At 42.4% G+C, this 16,317-nt stretch overlaps 1 protein-coding gene across 1 annotated transcript in view; it reads left to right on the top strand.

Moving 5' to 3' along the window:
- The window catches only part of vash2 (vasohibin 2), a 43,848-nt gene extending 31,975 nt beyond the window's left edge, over positions 1-11,873 (top strand). The window contains exons 8-9 of the mRNA XM_071916276.2: positions 1,293-1,411; positions 11,207-11,873. Of these exons, the coding sequence (XP_071772377.1) occupies positions 1,293-1,411; positions 11,207-11,276 (189 nt within the window). The 3' untranslated portion in view covers positions 11,277-11,873. The remainder of the gene's footprint in view (positions 1-1,292; positions 1,412-11,206) is intronic.
- Positions 11,874-16,317: the final 4,444 nt, after the last annotated feature.

Genomic DNA, 16,317 nt, shown 5'->3' with positions numbered 1-16,317 from the left:
CCTGCTAACGCTTTAGCATACACTATGTTGAGTGACAGTAGGCTCCATGCTAACGCTTTAGCATACACTATGTTGAGTGACAGTAGGCTCCTGCTAACGCTTTAGCATACACTATGTTGAGTGACAGTAGGCTCCATGCTAACGCTTTAGCATACACTATGTTGAGTGACAGTAGGCTCCTGCTAACGCTTTAGCATACACTATGTTGAGTGACAGTAGGCTCCATGCTAACGCTTTAGCATTCAGTATGTTGAGTGACAGTAGGCTCCATGCTAACGCTTTAGCATACACTATGTTGAGTGAGAAAATGAGAACTTACAGCAGCTCTAAATCATATCCGGCTAATTCTTCATGTAGGAGATTGGTTAAATTTATGCAAAATATAATACAAAAATAATATGCAGTTTTGTCCTAGAAGGGACTATTTTTCCTGTTTCCATAGTTAGTGATGGTGGTGGCTGATGGCGACGGTACAGCTACAAATCACTGAGCAGCGGATGAATACGTGGCTGCTCACCAGAAATAGTTCCAAAAATAAACCAGGCTACATCAGTTAAATTGTATTGATATTATTTTGTTTTTAAAATGTATGAATCTGCAGGCCATATAATACAAATCACTAACAACTTTTTATTACTAAAAGGTCAGTCTTCTTACTTTGGATAAAGCTAGTAGCCTGCTATCACTCAACATAGTGTATGCTAAATGTTAGCATGGAGCGCCAGAGTGAATGATCTACTGGGGACACATGCATGATTTTGGTGTCTATGTGCTGATCTCTTCATGGGTAAATCTCCCCAAAACTTGGTGTATCCCTTTAAAAGAAAACAGTAATAGCTGCCGATGGTCAGATGATTATCAGATGATTTGAGGAGAAAAAAAGGAAGAGAAAGAAAGAAAGAGGAAGAAGATAAGAGGAATGGGATAAAATGATAATCACCCTTATCACTCATGATTATTAGTCTTGAAGATTTGGGGAACTAAACGATTTTACTGTAGTTTTGCTATCTTATATCAACATCTTGACTATTTTCAACTGCAGCCAAGATTATCCATTAAATGAAAAGTCAATAATCCTGATATGCCAATAATATACGATTATTAGTTGTAATTAACACAAATTCACACACGCACACATACACACACACATAATATTAGCCATAAATGAGTATCAGTGGTTGTTACACACATTATTCTGCTGTTTTCATTCATTGTAATTCACGAAGTCACTGTGTATTGGAAAATGTTGTAAATGATGACATTGTTTGTTTGTTTGTTTGTTTGTTTGTTAGATCCTGAAATCATCCAGTGCCCAGTCGCCAATCAAGGAGCGGAGCCGGGGGAAATCCTTATCGCCACGGAGACGACAGACCAGCCCCCAGCGACGCTACACACACCGCCGAGACAAATCGTACGTACTCTCCATTCTGCAGTGTGTGTGTGTGTGTGTGTGTGTGTGTGTGTGTGTCAGGATGGGAAGCTAACTTTTTTCATGAACCAGTTACAGTGGCCGGTAAATCCCAGAATTTACCAAAATGACCGCCCAGCCATCACTATTGTTCTCTCCACCTCTACATACTGAATGCAACAAGTTCACATCTGTTCTCTGGGGGGTTTCGCAAGGCATTGTGGGAAACGTAGGAAATCACTAACTGAAGTAGAAGTAGACGAGGCAGGTTGAGGGAAAGTGGGTTCACAAAGAAAACACCTCATCACAAAATAACTCCTGGAACACTTTGAACATCACAGATTCATGAAATATAACAGTGGAACAATAATCCGAGGGTAGATTTGCCTTTTTTCATGAAAATGTTACATAGTGGACCTTTAAAAAGTTTAATGAAATACTATTGCTTCTGATTTTACGATTAGGTCAATTTGTGCTTTTTGACTTTCCTCCTCCTCCTTTTCCTCTCTCTCTCTTCCTGACTGTGGTTTCCAGGTCAGGTAGAGTTGAGGCTGTCACTGATGCGTGTGTTGTGCATATTTGCGTGCGTGTGTGTGTGTGTGTGACATTAAAATTTGCCTCCAAAGAATACGCTGTTCTGACATCTTGATGTTTACAAGCTAGTGTGTGTGTGTGTGTGTGTGTTGAGCTTGAGGAAATGCAGCAACAGCACCAGAGCTGCTCCCATGCTAATCTCGACCTACAGCTGACACTGAAGAGCTTGTGTGAGTGAGTGTGTGTGTGTGTGTGTGTCTTTGTCACCGACAGCTCAGCATTATCACTGGGCAGACGAGTCACTGCTCTGCTCAGCTGACACCAGGCGCTGTCACTGTGATGTGTGTGTATGTGTGTGTGTGTGTGTGTGTGTGTGTACCACTGTTGCTCAGCAGTAAAGTGCGAGTGTCTCTCTTCCTGTCAAAGATGCAGGATGTAAGGCCACTGATGGTCGTACAAGTTAAGCGCTTTTCCTGATACAGTATGGGAGAGAGGGTCACACCATGGGCGGACTTAGTGTTTTGGGGGCCCTAAACCAGTGGTTCTCAACATGGTGTCCGGGGACCACCAGGGGTCCTTTAGTGAGTTCCAGGGGGTCCCCAGCAAGTTGATGAATTGTTAAACTTCACCATTATTTAATTTACAAGAAGTTAACACAATCAGAGAATGTAGAAGAATGACTGTTTTGATCATAGTTTCACTGTTATCTCTCTACCTGCAATACTGATAGTGATGGAATTCTGGACAAAATCGTATCTGACAATAAAAATATTCTCAGATTTGAGTTCGAGAGACAAAATCTTATCAAATGGGGGTCCTTGGCCCTTAGGGGTCTGAAAAAGGTTGAGAATCACTGCCCTAGACAACCGCAAGCATGGGGCCTCCTGAAACCCCAAACTTCACCCTTTTCAATCCATCCTTTCTTTTCTTTTTTTAAATACTACTTTTTTTTGGCATTTTGCCTTTATTGGACAGTACACAGTAGAGAGAGACAGGAAAGACTGGGAGGGAGAAAGAGAGGGGGATGACATGCGAGAAAGGTCCTAGGCCGGATTCGAACCCAGGATGTCACAGCTACATGATATGCGCCTTAGCCAACTGAGCCACCAGGATGCCCCCAATCCAGCCTTTCTATACATTACCTTCAAGTTGTAAAGTAAAGTAAAGTATGCATGCAAGTGTTGGTGTTCCATGGCAAGAGGTGTGCGCCGACAATAACACTGGAGCTGATCTCTCCTGAGTGAGAAAAGTATGATGCTAACATGTGTCACTCACTATGTTTTGATACTGGTCATCATATTTCTACTGTTTACTTGCCCTTGGCTCTGAGCATCAGTTGGCACGGCAACACACTCACCACCATTGCTGGTGCCAGCGGTGGAGCCAACGCTCGCTTCACTTGAGCTCGTCGAGCTTGGAGGTAGTGATAATACTGCTAGCAGCAAACACTAGCAGCAGTTGATTCTCTGATGAAAAAACGCTTTCAAAGATATTGAACTAGAAGGTAAGTGGAATAGCCTACTACAACTGTGTTTCAGTAAGTACATTTTTTAAAGTTAATACTTGTTCTATTCTTGTCCAATTTGGGGCCCTCTGGCTGCCAGGGCCAAGGTAGTCGCCTACTATGGAGTCAGAATAGTCTTAAAAACAAATGTATATCACGACTAGTGAATATACAAGGATTATCACAAATGTATTTTCCAGCCACAATATTCAGTAATAATCTAAAGTACAGTTATGTAATCTTGGACCAGCAGTAGTTGGCCTAATAACAATACATACACATCTCTTTTGGGACTGGCCAAAACTACAGGGATTTTGGCAAAATCAGAGACTGATTAAAGTAGGTAAAATAAGGAATAAATAAGATTCAATAGTGTGCAGGATTTCCTATTGATAATTGTCTCAAAAACTACACTGTGCTACCCTAAAACAAATGGTTTTTACCAGTTTGTTGTTAAATGCTGCACATTGTGGGTTGACCCTGTAGTGATGAGTTGTGGTCAGTTGTCACCGTACATAAACATTCTTCATCTGCTCAGCTGTCTGTCAGATTGCACATAAGCTTCAGCCTACCTTGCTCATCTCCCTTTTAAAGCAGTTTTTAAAGCAGTGAACGGGTCATGATAACGTTGCATCGCTTCCTGCCTTTTTGTTGATATCTGTGGCTGATGGCAGCAATGTATCAATAAATTTTTTACCACCTGGAGCCCTAAGAAAACAAAACGGCTTCCACACAGTTTATTAAAGCAAAAAAAAAAAATTGTCAAGGTTTTGGCCCTACATGACCTTCATCAGGACAAACGAGCCCTGACAACTGTTCATTTTCAGCAGCGTCCTCAAAACCTCAAAAAGATTTTCAGTGTATAAATCCCTCAAGTAGGTTTGTTTTCTTTTTACCTGCTAAATTCCTGACCAGTGAACGATGGCTTTTGTTTACCAGTTGTCCTCTGCTTGGTGTGGAGCAGTGTGAGAGGGAATTGGACCAATTTCAAAAAGTAAACAGTATATTAAGCAAACAGACTATTGGGTGACAGAGAACCTTAAAACTTTCCATTGAAACACAGACTAATGAAAGTCTTTTAGGAGGGTTAGCAGCTCCTTAAGACAGGGTGACCCACCATGCTGACTCAATGGGAAAACTCTGACACACACACACACACATAGGCAGAAACAAACTCTTATGCAAGTACAGAAGTACTCCCCCACCCCCCTCTCTCTCTCTCTTTCTCTCCCTCACACACACACACACAGACATCACTGAATAATTAGACAGTTGAGCCTGCTAAAGTTTCTCATAGTAAGGGTCAATGCGGTGCCACGTCAAATGGCAGTGCCGAGAATGTCACTAATTCTAGTGCGAAGTGTGTGTGTGTGTGTGTGTGTGTGTGTGTGTGGTGACTCTGCAGTACGACTGGGCTGCAGCTGTCGTCCAAGTCAGATTGTGTTACAGCCCACCACACAGCTGACAGCACAGATAAACACACACTCAGCCTCCTGTATGTTCATGTTTGTTTGTGTGTGTGTGTGTGTGTGTGTGTATGTGTGTGTTCAGAATATCAGCAACACATAAATGATGAGTATTTGACATTCCAAGTATCTTTTGGCTGGACTCACCCACCATTAGATAATTTAATTGAGACAATAAAACAAAACTACAAACAGGATCAAATTGATATAGTTGAATTTTTAAAAGTCAGAAACACAGTGATTTTTTTCTCTCTTACCTAAATCAGGTAGTTTTTGATTGTTGTTGGCACTTCCATATCACAAAGTATGAATACAGATTACAGCTATAGATTTAGGTAAAAATACAGAAGATGAAAGGGGAAACAGAGTTGTATTCCAGACAGGAAAGGTCGGTTAATCTGTTAAATTCTCAGGGGAAGTCGAGGAATATCAGGGACTTTTCCAAATGGGTCTCTTTACAGGTATATAGCAGAATGTGTTTTATAACTTAGTTCAAACATTCATTGCATTAGCTGATGGTTTTCAGCTCAACTGGAGTGGAAACCAGACTGAAAAACATCAAACAAGGAAGTAAGACAATTTTTTCAGTCATGTAAGCGCTCTGACTTTGTTATGAAAAAGCAAGGAAAAGTCATGGAATTTTACATCAGGGCCTTGGTGGAAACCCTGCTCATTACATTTGACCAAATCGCCCCCTGGTGTTGGGCAATACAACATCACCTCTGACAACAGCAGGCTAATGGGACAGCTGACCCTGCTGGCCTGGATATCACCGTTGTCACTTGAAAACCTTGTAACTCCAATTTTGTTGGATCTTCATGTTTCCACGTCAGTTGAAGGATTACATTAGTCCTCTGTGGGTTGAGAAAAGTCTGAACTCTTGGCTTTATGAAACCTTCTCAAAAACTCTAAAATACATGGTGTTCAATGCAAAAATAAGGCTATTTCTTAGTTTCTGAAAAGTTACATTTTGGAGATACAAGGTTCAGACAGCTACAATCTCCATATTTGCTCCTGCACTAGATTATACATACATAAGTCCCAGGTGATATGAAGGTTGGTTATGGGCCAAGGAAGAACTAATTAACATTTCATGTTGATTGGCCAAAAGGGGGTGTGGGCGTGGCATATCACCAAAGGTGCATAACTGCCTTGTGGGGTGTTGGGCGACCTTGGCAGAGGTCTGTGCTCTGAGCGCATTTTCTAGTTAAATCTAGAGCAGTCGAGGAGTTGGAGATAAGAGAAGGACGTTTAATAAGCTTTGAGACAACTGAATGTCGAGGGTGCAAAAAAAAAAAAAAGGCCATTTTGTAACCACAAAGTCAAAAGCTTGTGCACTCATGAGACAAACCTAAAGAACCCAAGTCTGTGGCTCTGTTGTGCACCTGCAGAGTTGTATTATAGCTCTTATGCCGGAAGCATATTCTTGTGCAGAGGATGTGCTCGTTTTACAGCTTCCTCATGTTGCATGCAGCGTCCGCTACGAGCTTCTGCGTACCATCTGCCCAGAACATTGAAAATTCTGATACCATCCCAACTTCCTGGACTAGGAATTTACCATATTAGGTGGTTGGTCAAACACTCTGGAAAGGAGAATGTCAAATGTAAATTGCAGACCAGCTATGCCAGGGCATAGGAATAACTGTAAGTGAGGTCCCTCACCCAGGTAGAAACAAAGTCATTTTATTTTTACTCAGAGATCAAACAAGGTGAAATTCAACTTCTCCCATCAGTTGAAGGCAGCGTTTGAAGCACCTCCCAAGCTGTATGGTCTGAAATGAAAAGGGCAGTGGTTTTTAAATTGACTAGAATCTGCATGCCAGATACATAGTGGAGAACCAGATGAATATGCAGGCAATTCTCCACTTCAGAATCATTAGAGTTTCCAATAATATTCTTACCCTTCATTCCTCTCCTGCCATCCCAGAAATCCCCTGGCTGGGCCCGTTTCCCAACCCACTCCTATCATAATTAATGTGGGCTCCACTCATTCCAAACCTGAAAGAGACCATAATACCACGTGGACGTGCCGTTTCTTGAACAGGTATAGAGACATTGACCTGAAGACAAACCTGTCAAGTTAGAGGTAAAGAGTTAACCCACCTATTTACAGTCACTTTGCTGGCTGCACCTTCAGCCTGGGCAGAAGGTGAATAAGAACCAAAATTGTTGCTGGAGGTAGGCTGGTAGCTGGGCACCTGGGGCTACTTGGGCTGGTAGCTGGGCACCTGGGGCTACTTGGGCTGGTAGCTGGGCACCTGGGGCTGCTTGGGCTGGTAGCTGGGCACCTGGGGCTACTTGGGCTGGTAGCTGGGCACCTGGGGCTACTTGGGCTGGTAGCTGGGCACCTGGGGCTGCTTGGGCTGGTAGCTGGGCACCTGGGGCTACTTGGGCTGGTAGCTGGGCACCTGGGGCTGCTTGGGCTGGTAGCTGGGCACCTGGGGCTGCTTGGGCTGGTAGCTGGGCACCTGGGGCTGCTTGGGCTGGTAGCTGGGCACCTGGGGCTGCTTGGGCTGGTAGCTGGGCACCTGGGGCTACTTGGGCTGGTAGCTGGGCACCTGGGGCTGCTTGGGCTGGTAGCTGGGCACCTGGGGCTGCTTGGGCTGGTAGCTAGGCACCTGCTGGGGTTTGTAAGTGGCAACACTTCCACCTTGGCTGTAGCCACCCTCCCAACTAGGATAAGAACCCAAGTGGTCAGAGTAACCAAAGCTTTTAAGGGAACCCATTCCATCATTAGTAGAGGGGCCACCACTTCCATAGCTGGGCTTGGCAACAGCCATGTAGTCATTAGGAGAATTACTCAGAAAATCTCTTTGGCTGTAACTGTTGATAGAACCTGAATTTGAGCCGTAACTAGTTGCAAGTGCCTGGAAGCTGCTTAAGGATTCATCAGAGCCATTGTCATCAGGCTGGTATCCTGAGTTAAGTGGATTTTCTTTGGCATCAGGCTTTTCAGAGTAGGACTCAAACCCATCATGGTAAGCTGCAAGTTATAGGCACAAAATATTTGTGTGAAATTTTTCAGATTTTGTCTTGTGGAAAACTTGTATCTCCATATTGGTATATTTCACAACCCTGGGACAAAGCTAAAAACTTGAGATGTATGGTTGTCAATGTAAAAGTCGGTTTCTCAATTAGTTTGAGTTGGATTTTTTTGAGATGTGATGTTTTTAAACAACATGAACAATTGTAAATTAATCTTAAAATTTAACACTTGCTTGATCCAACAGCTAGCAAAGACAGCAGCACCACCCTAAACAAGACACTGACATTTAGACCAAATAACCTCAATCACTTCAGAAAAACATTCTAGTCATTTTCACATGAAGCATATAACGAGTCTCTGACCATTTCCACAGAACAAATCCCATGGCTTCAGCCAGAGCTATGATCAGATGCAAACCCAAAAGTCTCTATCTGTCTCCACCTGACCGACAACCACACTGGCTCAATGACAGCAAACTCTGGTAGAGTTACTTTAACCTGTTTTGACAGCCAATCACTGCTCTCTCTTTCTAATGGGGTGATTGGAAACAGGTGGAAGTAAAGGGGCTGGATTAATGACCATAGGTGTTCAGTGAGAGGAAATTCTTTCCATTTCATAGTTTCTCACACAACATGTGGTGTGTTTACACCAAAAATACATCACTCATGGTCTTGTGCAGCGTGTGCATAATTTTAGGACCCTGCTCATTGCTATTGCTATAAGCTTAGAGACAACTGAAATGTGGATTGTGCAGAAGTGTTTTTCTTTTCTTTTTTTGTCAATATCCACCGAATTTACCTTCAGGGATTATCGTAATTTTAATCTTTATCCTAAAAGTTTATCGTTTCATTAGTTCAGAGTAACAATTTAAAAGAGCAGAGACACTAAAACAGCCCATTACCATTTTGAACGACTTGAATGGAATGCTTAAATAGCTGTATCTGTTATAAACTGAGCACTTAGACACATAACAACATGTTGTCATTTCAGATGACTCCAGTACAGACAGTGTAATAGTCTGTTGTCGTATTAAACAGCCTGAAGCGTGGACACTTTAACTGCAGAGTGTTATTTTAGCAGGGTGAATAAGACGCTTCAGAAGGCTTTTACCAAGCACCGCCTCCACTCTACTGACATAAAATAAAAAATAAAATATAAATGAAATTCAAATGAAATTGAAAAAAGAGAACATTAAAAAAAAATCAAAAATATGCTGTCTTTCAGTCTCTTTCTCTTTTTCCTGTTTCTATTTGAAAAGAGAGAGAGGAGAGGACAGGAGAAGAGGATAAGCAAAAGAGGAGAAGAAGGGAGGAAAGAAGAGAGGGAGAAAGAGGAGGAGATGACGAGGAGAGAGGGCAAGAAGGAGAGAAAAAGAGTGAAGGAGGGGAGAAGAGAGAAGTAAGGAGAGCGGAAATAACAGGAGAGAAGAAAGAGGAAGGAAAGAGGGAAGAGAAAAGGGAAAAATGAGGAGAGAGGAAAGGGGAAGCAAAAGGGGAGAGGGAAGGTGAAGAAATGACACAACAGAAAAGAAAAGAGGAAAAACAGGAGGAGAGGAAGAAAAGGGTGAAGAGGGAGAGGAGAGGACATGACGAGAGAAGAGAGGAAAAGAAAGAGAGAAAAGAGGAGAGGGAGAAAGGAAGGAGAGGAGAGGATGATGGGAGAGGAGGAGGAGGAATACGAAGGCTGACGGCGCTCCTTACTCTCCAGATCGGCTTTAACAAATAACACTTCTCCTTGATCTGTCAGAGAGAGAGAGAGCGAGGGAGGGGGGGAGAGAGAGAGAGGGAGGGAGGGAGGGAGAGAGAGAGAGGGAGGGAGAGAGAGAGGGAGGGAAAGAAAGAGGAAGGGAGAGAGAGAGAGACACTGAGCTGACAGTCGTATTAAATCTGATTTCTGTCTGGCTTTCAGAACCTCTTACCGCTGAAAGCTAAATCTCTTTCTCTCTCTCTCTCTCTTTCCCTTGCCATCCATCCTCCATCCTCTCCTCCATCTCTCTCTCTCTCTCCCTGTTTCTCTCTCTTTTACTCTGTCCATCCTCCTCTCTTTCTCAATCTCCCTCCCTCTCTTTTACTCTACTGTTTTACTTACTTCAATCGCCCTCTCTCGCCTTACTCTTTCCGTCCCGCTGTCTCTTTCTCAGTCTGTCTCCCTCTCTGTCTCTCTTCTTTTCTTTCTCTTACTCTGTCCATCCTCCCCCTTCTCTTTCTCAGTCCGTCTTCCTCTCTAATTCTCCTTTTTTTCCCATGAAATATGTTGTAGCTGTGTTCGTGTTGCAGGTTCTGTGCGTTTGGAAAAGTTTCTTTGCTCTTTTCAGCTGAGAAGGTTCTGGTCTGGTCTGGTAGCTTGTTGGATGAGACTAGGGCTGAACGATTTTCGAAAAAATGTCTAATTGCGATTATTTTGACTGATATTGCAATTGTGATATGATTTGCGATATTAGAGGGAATGATCATTTTTACATCATTATTCTCATTTTCATTGAAAAACGTATTAAAATGATTATGGTGTGATTTTTGCGGGGATCTGTACCAAACAAAGATGTTTTCTTAAGTCTGTAGAATATGATGTGTAGGCAGGACATCTCTGCAGCACCACAATATTTAATTTAAAATGGTATTTTGACACACATTTCGCCTTTAATAAATATTGCGCCTCCTGCTATTGTAAAATTGCAGTAGGCCATATTGCGATTTCGATAAAATTTAGATTAATTGTTCAGCCCTAGTTGAGACAGGAGGTTTATACTAGTTATACTAGTGATGTCCTAGCTTAGTTCTCCTGTATCTGCAGTACTAATGGAGGATAGAAGCAGGATAAATGACTTCTATGGCTACCAGGGCTGACAAATACTCAAATTGCGATTATTTTGTTGAATATTGCAATTGTGATATAAACTGCAGTACAGTTTACAGACACAGGCATTTTAAATATTTTGGATTTTTCAGCAACCAACAAAACATGTTTAATCAAAAACTGAGATGTTGTTGCTTAAGATTTGCTCTGTTTGAATGAAATGAAAGTTCGTTTTTTTTACAATGTGCAATGTCATTTATCGATCAGAAATTGGTCTCAGTACCAGAATATCATGTTCAGGATCCATTCTGAGCAGCCACAACTCTGATAAAATTTCAGCCTCTTTCGATTTGGAAATTTAAGTAGTTCATACTGCGCTTTTCTATTTTTTTTTAAGTAACTGTGCAGCTCTAACTACAACTGCACTCCCACTGTACACTGTGTGATCTGACCTTGTTTGTCCTCTCTCTCTCTTTCTCTCTCTCTCTCTCTCTCTCTCGCTCTCTCTCTGGCAGGCCGGCTTCGGTGGAGAGGAAACCTCCGGAGCTCAGCACCCTCAGCGACGGCTACCAGATCCGCATCTGATCCCCGCCTCCCCCTCCCAGTCATCCCAGTCCTCCCAGTCCTCCCAGTCATCCCAGTCATCCCAGTCCTCCCAGTCCTCCCAGTCCTCCCAGTCCACCCAGTCCTCCGTCCGGACCTCCAGAATCTCCACCGGCCACCAGCATTTTTAAGAGAGGAGTCACTGCAACTAGAGCAGCTTGGTTGGATTTGACGCAAACCGGGTGGATGATGCACACCATTTTGTGTCTGTGAAAAAAAAAAACAAAGATGTGTCACAAGCATCGCTGAGCCTGAACAGGAGGGAAGTTCCTGTAGCCGGGACTAAGACAGGAAGAGGCCGCCGGTCGGGTTTCCATGGCTTTACGCCGGGTGGCGTTTCCCCGTTCAGTAGCAGTGAATCCCTCGTCCCGCGACCTCGTCCTCAGCCACCACACCCAGAGCGTGACAGCGGCTGCTCTTTGCAGTTTCAACATTTATACATTTCAGTCATTTATCTGGAGCCACTTTGAATGAGTGCAAGAGTACAATAAGTGTCAGTTTCTAGATCTTCAACGTTTCAATCAATCGGCAGTAAGGAGTTCAAGAGTGAGAGCCATAGTGTCCTGACAACAGATTAAAGTATCCCTGGTATAAGGAAATAGGAGCTGGGAAGACATGTTTTTTTATTCATAGAAATTGTTAAACGTATATTCCTCTGTTAAATCATGCAGTTTGTGAAGAGAGGCAGAAGGTTTAGAGAGCGGTTACCAAGCCACCATGTTGGAAGAGTTACAACAGAAACAGAAAGCGCAACGTTAGCTTCTCTTCCCGTCAAAACAAAGAAAATGAATCATTTCTTTGTGGTTGTAGGCGGTGTAGTCCAGAAAATTATCTTCTTTCCCCTTTTACAGCGCAGTGCGAACACCCGGCCGCCGCAGAGACATCAGCCGTTTGGTTTGTTTTGTTTTGGGATGGAAGAGGCGATAACGTTACAGTCTTTAGTTTTGTTGTCAGTCTTCCAACATGGCGGCCTTCATAGAGGCCTGGAGGGAGCCACAGTCAACATCAGATCTGATATAACTGCAGCAGACTCCCATTGTAAACCACTACATGATACTAATATTTTAAAAAAAAAGCTCACTACATGGTTTGATTGTTAAAGGAAGCTTTCTACTTGCTACACTACTGCAGAGAGAGAGAGGAAAAATCATGTTTTTCTCTCTTTTCTGCTGTCGGATGTTAAAACAGAAGGAATGGTCTGGTAACTAGTTTTGCATTACAGTATACTAATTTGGCTCTTCTGTGTAACATTAAAGAACAAATTGTCCGCAGTATTAATGCAGGATAAACTCATGAAGCAGGATTTGTATAATGGCTACCACTGTAAACAGCCGTAAGAAAAAATATGCAAAGATAAACTGATCAAAGTAATGTTGATTTAGTTATAGTTCTACTTTTCCAAGGCCTTCATAAATCAGCAGAGTAGTTTAAATAGAGTGACTGAGTAGACTTCCATATGCAGATTCTATCGATCACAGCGGACGAGGTCAGAACGAGGAGAGGACGCTCGATAAAGCATGCTGGGAAATCAAAGATGAGGAGGGAATAAAGAGGAAAAGAGAGGATTAAAGAGAGGAGAGGAGAGAGAGAAAAGAGTGAAGAAAGAGGGAGAAATGGAGTAAGGAGAGAAGGAGGAGAGAGAGAGGATGCACTGCAGAAGATCAGACAGAGAAAGATCATTAGAGCTGGCACTGCGGCAAACCTCCTGTCCTGCTCTCCCTCTCTCCTTTTCTCTCTCTCCCTCTCTCCTTTTCTCTCTCTCTCTTTCTCTCTCTCCCACCTTTTCTCTGGTTTCTCATCCTCATAGCTCCTCTTCTTTGCTCTCTCAGAAGCTCTGTTTCCATCCAACTGTCAAGCGGATTTTACACAAACCTTCTGCAATGTGACAAAAAATAAAATGTGAATTAGGACCGTCCCCATCAGCAGGGTTGAAGCGAAAAAAAAAAAACGTTTCCCTGAAGGTCAGAAAAAAAACATCCAACAGAAGGGAAAGAATCCTTCAAGAATTGATCAGTGTTGGGCGAGTTGGTATCGTTCTTTGGTGTCTAAAGCCGTATTTTATGCTTTCTTTTTGCACTTGGCAATATTCTAATGCAACAACTGACGGCCATAAACCCACGATGAACAGTTTCTACCTGGGAGAAACAGCAGGTGTGACGTTTCTGGAGGTCGTGGTTTTACACATTTTACATTTCAGAACCTCCAAAGCCACTTTTCAACTGTTGCGATGACGCTGAACCATTCGTTATTTATTCTACAAAATGCATTTGATATGTATTGCATCATTTTCTTTATTAACAAGAGTATTTTCCACCTCAAGTGAGCCTAAAAAAGTTTTCGCAATATTGGGGAAATTTTGTCAAATTTTGCCATTTCCATTTAACTTTTCTTATTCGCTAACATCATAATTTGCAAGAAAATCCTTGAATGGAAACCCAGCAGTAGGGTTAGCTGTAGGTAGGTCAGCTGTCATGGCACCAGCCCAGTCTGTAAAACATGACAAAGGAACGGTTATAGCTTTGTTGCCGGTACTGCAGTACTCAACACAAACTCCAAACTATCTGAGAGGTAAATGTAGTGAAAACATGTCTTAGGGCTGGGCGATATTGACAAAATCAAATATCACAATATCAGTATTGTCTAATCAGTCATAACTAATGTGGATATGATGAGCAGGTAAAGCCAATCATTGTTCATTTTACTCAGCCAGAACAGGCTGATAAGTTCAGAAAATCAGCCTGTAAGACCAGGAAGAAGTGACATTTAAGTTATTTGACAATATTCCGACAAAATCCTAGACGATATCAAGTCTCATATCACGATATCGATATTTCATGATATATAGTCCAGCCCTAAAATGTCTAACAGTTTTGTTCCAAAATGAGATCTCCAACATTTGGAAAAAAAGTGAAGGAAACCCTTTGTGTCTTAATGGAACCAAAAGTCTAGTGAAGTGTTATGTGTTGATCTGGCTCAGCTGCGTTCACACAGCAAGCAGCCATGTTAGCCAGCCTGGGACGTAAAGCGACGCTAGTCTTTGATTGGCTAGTCCAAGTTCAGCTGCATCCAATTTTTCCACGGCGACAAACAAGAGGTTGCTGGCTGTGTGAACGCTCAGTAAGAAAGGCCTCAACAGCATAGATTTATATCACAGAGGGACGGACCGCTCTCTTCTAGCAATCAGCAATTGGAATTTGAACAAAATATTTTTCTAATATGCAAATTTCTTGTTTTAAATCTTTATGAAAAATGCCTTTTCTTGTGAAATTATGAATATTTACAACCTCCTGGGTTCTTCAAAATATCAATCAAGTAAAATAGCCTGAGAAGGGAAAATAAAAATCATCTTTTGGTGTCAAAGGTCACCATTTAAAACAGAGGGTTGCAAATAAGCAGCGCTTTGTTTTGGGGGGTCGCGACCTAACGAGGTTGAGAATCACCCTGTTAGGGCGATGACGCTTTAGTGGTTAGGCAGTTTTTTAATCAGTGCATCGAATTTTCAGTTCTGAACAGGAGAAAAATCAGAGTCAGAAACCAGGTCGGCTCTCACAGGAGCTTCGTGACTCGTCTCTTCAGCTCTGTGAAGGTTCGGTACCCGGTGGCCTGTAAGAGTCCAGTCAGTACTGAACGCACTGCTGCACGCCTGCATGCGTGATGTATCATGGGGATTCTCCAAAAATCAAATCAAATTTGATTTTTAAGTTGAATTTGATTCTATTTTTGGGGGGGATTCTCCAATTGAGGCCTTTGATGATTCACAGCAAAGAAACTTGAAATCTCAAATCAAACACATGTCAAGTACAACACAGTTACTGGGTTTTACATATTATGATACAACAGCTTGAAATGAAACAGCAGACAGATGCAAACGGTAAAATACAGATATTAACACACACAAACATATCAAATATCATATCAAAGACCAGAGACAAAGCAGCATTCAGCCGTTATCGGACAGGATACAGAAACCTGACATCACACACTATCCAGATACAGAAATGTCTATATGCATGTTCATCTAAGTGTATCTACATTAACTGGTATCAGATCCGCAGAATGTACTGTATGATTTTAAGCCTTCAGACTGAGAACCAGAAGTCGGTTTAACAGCCGTTCTCACTAGCAGCTGCAGTACAACCTCAGTCCTCTGCTGCTGGGAGTGTTCGGGGTTTAGACGCCTTGCTCAAGGGCACAAAGAGGGCGGATGCTGACTCTCCCAGCCAGGTCCAGGATTTAAACCAGCAACCTGCAGGACACGAGCCTGCTTCTCTCGCCTCTTGGCTACCTGGGAAGTTGTCCAGTGATTTTATCTTGTTTGCAGACCTATCAAGCTTATTTCATGATATTTTTAGTCCAATTATCTCACTGCACTGCCAGATAATCTTAAATAAAGTAAATGTCCTGAAACAAGTTACATTATCCTGAAAAAAGTCAAATTTGTTGAAACCGTTAAAATTATCTGTCAGTGCAGTAAGATGATTTCACTAAAGAAATCCTAAAATAAGCTTGATAAGCCTTTATACAAGATCAAATAACTATACAACTGTCGGTCTTTAGGCTTCTCAAAAAAACACGACAACAGACTTGTATCGTTTTTTGTCTGAAGGATTAACTTTAAGACGTGTGGTGTGGTTTCCCAAAACCATCCGAGCACAAAGATGTTTTGATAATTAAAGCTGCGCTGGGCAACTTCGCTTTCTGGCAGTGGGAGATCACAGCTTTAATTTTTTGAAAGTTTGAAGGACTTCATTACCCAGAAATCATGTAACATCGACCTCAGTAAGCGGTGCAGTACCTAAATTTTGTCTTTTTAGTGTTGTTGGGGGAGATGGAGGTCCAGCTTTTTCTGGACAGAGCGCTCACTCGTCAACTTATGAGACTGTTTTGGACTTAAGTTTCGATTCGTCACTTAACTGCCAAGATTTCCTGCCAATGGGGAAAATCTACTGCGTCTCAATTAGAGGAGATGGGACGCTCTTCTGATGCAGCCCCACTAGGAAAGGTGTATTTTCACACTTTTGCC

Source organism: Centroberyx gerrardi, chromosome 18 (genome assembly GCF_048128805.1).
Source record: "Centroberyx gerrardi isolate f3 chromosome 18, fCenGer3.hap1.cur.20231027, whole genome shotgun sequence".
NCBI classification, from domain to species: domain Eukaryota; kingdom Metazoa; phylum Chordata; class Actinopteri; order Beryciformes; family Berycidae; genus Centroberyx; species Centroberyx gerrardi.
Note: the sequence above shows the minus strand (reverse complement) of the source record. Positions and strands in the feature narration are given on the sequence as shown.